We start from the raw sequence: 8222 nt of genomic DNA on the forward strand, positions 1-8222 counted from the left end.
TTTATTAAACTCAAAAGTAGAGTTTATTGAATATTAAATTTGGAGGTGATAAAATTCAAGGAGTTGAATTTATAATAAATTCAAATGTTGAATTTATTATGGATTTAATTTATTAAACTCAAAAGTTGTGTTTATTAAATGTTAAATTTAAATATAGTGGGTAATATGTTTAATGAGCTTGTAGGAGTACAAGTCCAACATACTAAATAATCAAAGTTCTTTATGGACTTTGATTAATTAATTAAACTAGTTGGACTAGCGCAATTATTTAAGAGTGCGTCTCATGTGAGACCGTCTCACGGATCTTAATCTGTGAGACGGGTCAACTCTACTCATATTCACAATAAAAAGTAATACTCTTAGCATAAAAAATAATACTTTTTCTTGGATAACCCAAATAAGAGATCCGTCTCACAAATATGACCCGTGAGACCGTCTCACACAAGTTTTTGCCATTAAATAATCAAGCCTATTAATGTTAATTAAAAGACCCATGTATTATTTAGGTCATCATTTGATTATAAAAGATAGTAGATGAGCTAAACCCTAGCCTCCAAGCGTTCACAAGTTTTAAAAAATCTTTCGGTGATTTGGAAAAGAAAAGATTTGGTATTCAATTAATTAAGTAAATGAATTATTAGTATTAAAATAAGGATTTTCCTATCCTTAAGATATGGTATGCAATCATGGAAAATTGGATTGCTATCCACAACAAAAGGACCGAATCTTTAGTAAATGGAGAAAGTCTCCATAATTCCATCAACCGAGATTTGCAAGGATTAGAGATAATAAATAAGAATTTTGATTCTTACTTGACTGGATGGCATCTGAAAAACTTTAAGAAAAAGAAAAAGTATTTTTCGGCTCTTCCAATGGAAAAAGAAAGCTGCTCTCAAAATCATCTTGTTTTGCAAGAAAAGTTTCAGCCACCCTATTTGATAGGTATTGGGTCGATTCTTTTTGTGTTCTATCTCAACGCAAATATCTTCTATGCTTTCTAGTGCAAGTTAGAAGATGAACAAGTATTCTAGTCGTGGACCGGATTAGGAGATCGAAGAACGTTCATAAGGATTTACAACTAGAGCTATGTCCGCTAATACCGGAGTAGTTTGAGCCATGTGATTTATTCACCAAAGGTATATTACTAAACATCCTATGAATGTTTTTTGTTAAAATCATACGAGCGCCCAAAACAAAAACATATTTTGTTTTTCAAAATAATATAAAAATTTTAAAACTTCCGCTGCGTTTGGGCGTGTAGAAAACCGTGATCCAACATGCACATGCTACAGCCAGTAAAAAAGAGATTCTTGATGATGAACCAGAACTCTATATATGCTTTTTATACCTTTTAAAAAATGAGGAGAAAGAGGAAACTGAATGTTGTAAGCGCCCTTTTTAGACATCACAAACTCTTGTGTGTTGGAGAAAGAAAAGTAGGATACGTGTGTTTTACCTGACCTGTAACCGTACCGAAACTGGCCCATAACAACTTATTCATACTTTCATATAAGTAGATTCTATTTTCTGGTTTATAATTTCATAATTTTGTGTGAAGTCTCTGTAGCCTGTAGTACAAATATCGAAGGTGCTATCTTAGTAGTTTATCAGTCGACTAACACTCAGTTGTTCTCTAGTTGATAAGTTGTATATAATGATTTGATGGCGAGGTGGCAATCAATTGCAGAACATGGCTATTGCTGAGAATGGTAGTGCTGGAGAGGCAAACAATGGCCATGCCCCTGATCATTTTGTTGAGAAATTAGATGAGAAGAAAATGACTGAATCTAATGTGAATTTGACCGGAGATTAATCTGGTTGATCTTCGATGGATTTATCTTCTGATCTTGCTTGGATTTCAAGAAAAATTATTTCCCGAAGTTTGCAGCCATCAGCTGCAGAAGGAAAGGGGAAAGAACAGAGTTCCAACATAGAAGATGAAGAACATGAAAGTGGACGCGCCATTATTCTGGAAAATACGGTGGATGGTGGGAGGGATGAGGCGAAACATCCAAGTTCTGATCAAGGCATTTTTACCTGTCCTATTGCCCAAGAAAAAATTGCAGACTCAGATAACAGAACCAATAATACATGAGATTCTGCTCTTAACCTCAGCCACGATAATGCGGATGCTTCATTTTCACTAAAAGAAGATATGCTTGAGGGTGAAAGGACTAACGCTTGCAAAAATGGTTCCGCAGACAATGATACTGGATAAAATAATCAAGATTATGTCGACAAAAAAACTGTGGATGAAAAAGGGCAGCAAATTGAGGATAGACCGTTGGCTGGCTCTTCTCCAGTTGACGTCCAGAAGCAAGTAATATTGTTTGAAAATGGTCACGTTTCTGGCTCCGAGGAAAATACTGCTTTTGTCAGTGATTTGTCAACTAGTGACAAGTCAAAGCAAGTAAAATCAGTTCGATCATCACCTGAATCAAACACGAGAAATGGATCGGTCCGAAGCAATGAGGATAAAGACACTAGGTTGTACACAATAGAAAAAAAAAACCTGTTTTCAGATAGTGTAGTACAGCATTTGGAAAACAGAATTAAAAATCTAGAAGGTGAGTTGAGGGAGGCTGCTGCTATTGAGATTAGCCTTTCCTTTGTAGTTGCAGAACATGGAAGCTCCACGACTAAAGTCCATGCACCATCTCGACGCCTGTCAAGGCTCTATTTTCATGCTCGCAGACAGAATCCAAATTCGCGGAGAGGGAATACTGCCAAAAGTATTGTATCTGGATTAGTCTTAGTTACAAAAGCATGTGGAAATGATTTTCCGAGGTATGATAGTGCATTTCACCCTTATTTTTTTTATTCTGTTTTTTGGAGTATAAGTTGACAAGTACTGCTGAATGCAGTCAAACTTGTGAACAACCTTGGCTTTGTCCAATCTTCATACCTGTAGCCTGTCTTTGTTTTATGAAAGTTAATATAAACTGGAAAGTAGGATTGAAGTAGTTGCTAACTATGTTGGATCTCGATTTCCTTGTGTCCAAATGCAACGGAAGTTTTAAATTTTTTATTTTATTTTGACAATCAAAATATATATGTTTTGGGCACTCGTATGGTTTATATAAACAAACACTTTAAACTTTATACCTTTGGTGAAATATTCACATCTCTCCGACTATCTCGGGATTAGCGGAAATAACTATTAATCAATTCCTTACGAACTTTCTTCAAATCTCCTTTTTTAATTCTCCTATCAATTCCGCGACTAGATCGTTTGTTCCTCTTCCAAATAACACTAAAACATTTTAAAGAAGTTTTGCATTGGAGATTAAAATCGAGAGACGGCTCAACCCTAAAATTGCTTCAAGGTGGCCGAAATATTTTGAGAGAAAAGGAGAGTGATTTTCGAAAATATGGTAGGGTTTTTCAAAAATTATGAGTGTTAATTATTAACCCCAAACCTAATATATATATATATATATATATATATATATATATATATATATATATATATATATATATATATATATATATATATATATATATATATATATATATATATAAATATATAAGCTTAGAGCCCATTAACTAAATCAAAGACTTAATGGACTTAATCAATTAATTACTCTAGTCCAACTAGTTTAATTAATTAATTATTTTTGAAAGTCTAATTAAGAACCTAATTAATAATTTGTATGTTGGTCTTGTACTCCTACAAGCCCATAATACATACACCTATTATATTTAATTTAAATTCATTATAAATTCAACATTTGAATTAGTATTTAATTTATACATTCAACTCCTTGAATTTATCACCTCCAAAATTTAATACTTAATAAACTCAATTTTTGAGTTTAATAAATTAAACTCTCAGATTTTATAAATTCAACTTCTTGAATTTATTTTTCCAAATTTTATAAATTCATAAATTCAAACTTTTGGATTTACTATCTCATAAATTCAACTCCTTGAATATATTTTTCTCAAATTTAATTATCATAAATCTAACCTTTTGAATTTACTATATCATAATATAAATTCAACTCTTTGAATTTATTCTCTCCACGAGAACAAACGATCCAGTGCTTGTGTGACCCTCAAAGGTTCAGAGATAATTCAGGACATAATCCTTTATGCGGGCTTACCCTTATTTGTCTCTTTCTATGTATCAACAATTGATAATGAGAATGTCAGAAATCCATCGAACCATGGTAAGAGCATCTAGTAGCATCGCCCCATGATTCCCTAAGTATCACTGATAGTGCCTGCAAGAACTAGTCGATTATGATTAACGTACAGTACGGTCACTTCATCTCATTTATCCCGATCGAATTTCCATCGCTAATGTACCCAACCTCGCCACCTGATGACTCTCCTGGAGCTGGTAAACGATTCAAAGCACAGTCCTAGCATATAGAGCCTCAGTGTTGTCCCGAGTCTTAAAGACTAATGATGTATAATCATAACCACGGGCTTATCCTCTCGAAGAATGATAACCACTTGGAAAGTCCGAGGGAGGGTCGTTCGGTATAATCATCATATGACTACCCATCTGCATGTTTGGACATCTCTATGACCTTAACAAGAAACGCCAGTACACAACATCAGAGATGTTAGTCTCGAGTTCAAGCGACCTTTATCCATGTTTTAGGTGGCTGAATGGACTAGGAACGAATTTAGATAATACAGTGATTACAAATGAGTGTCAACATCGAATTACGATTCATTTGTATTAAAGTATAATCAAGGTCTTTATCTATATTGTTCACATGAGTATATAGATAAAGAAATAACAAACCATGAAATATTGAATTATATTAAAATAAAGATAGTTTATTTACAACTGAGTCAATAAAATCTCTAGCCAATATTTGAATTGCAGGGCATCTACTCTAACAAACAAGTCAATTATTGTGCATCAAAAGAATCTAGATTTTCTCTCTCAAATTTGGTTTTGCTGCCGAAGTGATCGTTCATGAATCTATTTGATGATTGCAATTAAGTTAATCAACTGCTAAAATATTTTGTTTCAATTTCAGATCAATTCATTGCAAGCATAGAGTCGTGTCTTTTTATTCTTCCATTATTATTTACTTATAGTTTCATCTTATCTAACATTCTTGATGCTACCTTAATTGTTATACAGATTAACTTTATGTCTTTCAAATTCAATTGTACTTAGAGTGATAATGAGCAAGTCTCTTAGGGCCAGTCAGCTACCTACTTCTATTAGACCCGTCACTGAAACATTGGGGGACCGGAACAGAAAGAAGAAAACATCGCCACTTAAATGGGAGTCCTTTCCCATCAAGGGTATGAGAAGCGCTGCAGAGGGAAGTGTTGGTGACTGGGAGAACCCTCTAGCATTTTCCGCTGCAATAGAAAAGGTTGAAATGTGGATATTTTCCTGGATCATTGAGTTCATATGGTGGCAGTTATTCTCTTTGTTTCATTCTTCAGGGTCATTTTCAAATTCTGTGTGAAGTTTGGAGTTGCCAATCTGGATAACACGTCGTCCAAGACTTACTCTAGTTAAATTGCTTGGATATTATCATTTGGGACTTGTATATTTGCTAGCTTTGACCTGAATAAACCAACCAGTTGCGTCTTTCTTATTTTAACAGACTTTTACTCCTCACATGCAGTCTAGTGCTACAAAATCAATTTATAGAAGGATGGATTCTGAGACTAGCAAGTTACACCTAACAACATCTAGTTCAAGTGAGCAGCAACAGGGAAATTTTTCTTTGGAACTCTGGAAAAAGGCTTTCAGAGATGCATGTGAAAGGATATGTCCTGTACGAGCTGAAGGACATGATTGTGGATGTTTGCCCCTTCTTTCTAGGCTGGTAATCTTTACATGATTAAGCACAGGGGACGTGCCTTGAAATGTTTAAATGTGCTCAGCTAATGCATGACATAAAGTTTGAAAAGTTTTTGATGGAGATCAAGTAATATGACAACAGAGATATGAACTTGAGAGGAGTTTATTCTAACGATGACGAATTTTTTTTCCTTGTTTTGAAAGGAATAATTTAAATTTTCAGCGTTTTAAAACATCGGATGTATGCAACAATTCCTTTGTTTTTTGGATCAATTCTGTAGCTACCTAGTGTGTTAATTACTAGACAAATGAGCAATTTGCACCTCAAATAAATTTTGAGGTCCTCTAAAACTGAAATTTTTACCGATTATGATGTACACTTTCTCATGATCAGATAGGAGCAATTGATCGCCCGATTAGATGTCGATATGCTCAATGCAATCCTTCGAGAATCAGCTGATGAAATTCCAAAAGATCCTGTGGCTGACCCAGTTAGTGATGCTGACGTCCTTCCTATTCCACCGGGAAAGCTAGCTTTGGTGCTGGTGCACAACTGAAAAATGCGGTGAGCATTACTTGTAAATACTTTCACTCATAAATCACAACACTCAAATTCAAATAACTAGTGTAAATATTTGTCACTTTACTTTATGCATATAAAGAATGAAATAAGCTTTTGTTGAGCAGTCTACGTTGGTACTGGCTTCCCCAAATTATCTTCGTTTATGTTTTGCTATTGATTGCCGTGGGCATGGCACCTTGAACCATCTTTTTAATCCATGTGTTGAATATAACAGATTGGACATTGGTCTAGATGGCTTACAGATCTCTTTGGCATTGATGATGATGAATTGCCGGAAAACGAGAGTGGCGCAGAAAGCGCTGATGATGATGAGCGCTGATGATGATGAGCAAAGATCATCTGATACAACATCGAAGCCTTTCCATATTCTCAATGCACTAAGTGATCTTATGATGCTTCCAACGGATATGATATTGAGTCAAACAATTAGAAAAGAGGTTTAGCTTGTACCTTGGAACATTTTAAGCCAAATTGCATCATTGTTTCTTTATTCATGAGGTTTTGCTTGTGGCCCTAGGCTTGTCCAACATTTGGTCCTCCGCTAATAAGAAGGGTTCTCAACTGTTTCATCCCTGATGAGTTTTGTCCTGACCCAAGTCCTGGAGTTGTGCTTGAGGCCTTGAATTCCTGGGTAGAAATATCTGCGAAGAACCTTAATTTTTATATCATTAATTTTTTGTTTCTTTCTCCCTGCTGCATTTCATTTACCATTTCGATGGTACTGGCATTCGTTACAGTGAAATTATTGATTTAGATACGTTGTATTCTGATTTATAACCAGAATATTATACATTATAACCAGTAGTTACATGATGGAAAAAACGAAGGATCAATTGGTCTAGAACAAATGACACAAATATGTTCAAATTTTTCTTATGGACTACACTGAAATCATGCTCAACCTCCTAGATATCGAGAAGTTCTAGTGCTTGTTCTCTTTGGGAATGTCATTGTAAGTTATCTGTAACGTACCGTACTTTTACTACTTAAAATTTGCGGAAAAATTAAAAATTTTCCCAAATAAATCGTGAACGTTCAAAATTTGATAAAACAACTGTTCATCCTCAAAAATGTAGCAACAAAAGATCTCAAAGTAAGTCTTCCAAAAGTATTTGCTTGAATCATCAAAACAGTAACATAAAATCAGAGTATTTAAACATCTCAAATATGATTAAAAACATGGGCGGTCCTCGGGTCTAGCCTCCTGCTCAGTCCAAGCCTGCTCCTTGGTCCCCACCCCTAGTCTCCTCGAAAACATCCTCACCTGCACCGATCAAGTCTAGTGAGTCTAAACACTCAACACGTATAAACTAGGAGTAGCGAATAATACGTAATAAAACCACACACAACTTTAAAATAGAGCACAATTACTTGTAACTTGAACTTGCACTTAAACCTGAACTTACATACGTACATACATAGACGTTCCATAGCGTGAAACTTTTCTTAAACATGCTTGCATACTTGTACATACATGAACATACATAAACTTCATCATTTTGCGTAGAGGCATGTTTCAAAGCAAGTGACCCATAACATAAATCGCCTGATCAGACTAAACCACAGTACTGGGTTGACATTGAAAAATCCATTGCCACATACATGATATCTCCGTTCATGCTTTAACAGGCGGATTGGTCCCCGTTCATGATTTAACGCTTTTCAATCCTGATCTAAACTCGTTCATGCTTTAACGGTGTGGGTTGATCCCTGTTCATGCTTTAACGCTTTCCAACCCTATACTTAGATTGGTCACAAGACATTTAGCATACCTAAAAAACTTGAAAATATTTTCTTTGCACGTCGTACATACTTACTTGGCGTTCAGGGATTCGTTGGATCTCACTTGGGGTC

At 35.0% G+C, this 8222-nt stretch overlaps 1 protein-coding gene and 1 long non-coding RNA gene across 2 annotated transcripts; both read left to right on the forward strand.

Moving 5' to 3' along the window:
- Nucleotides 1-1690: 1690 nt before the first annotated feature.
- On the forward strand, nucleotides 1691-5444 carry LOC140835788 (uncharacterized). Its single transcript, XM_073201195.1, has 4 exons — nucleotides 1691-1792; nucleotides 1889-2027; nucleotides 2229-2787; nucleotides 5108-5444. The coding sequence occupies exons 1-4, from the start codon at nucleotides 1691-1693 to the stop codon at nucleotides 5442-5444; spliced, it is 1137 nt and encodes a 378-aa protein (XP_073057296.1).
- Nucleotides 5445-6217: 773 nt separating this feature from the next.
- Nucleotides 6218-6682, forward strand: LOC140837304 (uncharacterized). The gene is made up of 2 exons (XR_012119291.1): nucleotides 6218-6350; nucleotides 6583-6682. It is a non-coding gene; the product is annotated as an uncharacterized lncRNA (long non-coding RNA).
- Nucleotides 6683-8222: the final 1540 nt, after the last annotated feature.

The sequence above is a fragment of the Primulina eburnea genome, chromosome 7, assembly GCF_022965805.1.
Source record: "Primulina eburnea isolate SZY01 chromosome 7, ASM2296580v1, whole genome shotgun sequence".
NCBI lineage: Eukaryota > Viridiplantae > Streptophyta > Magnoliopsida > Lamiales > Gesneriaceae > Primulina > Primulina eburnea.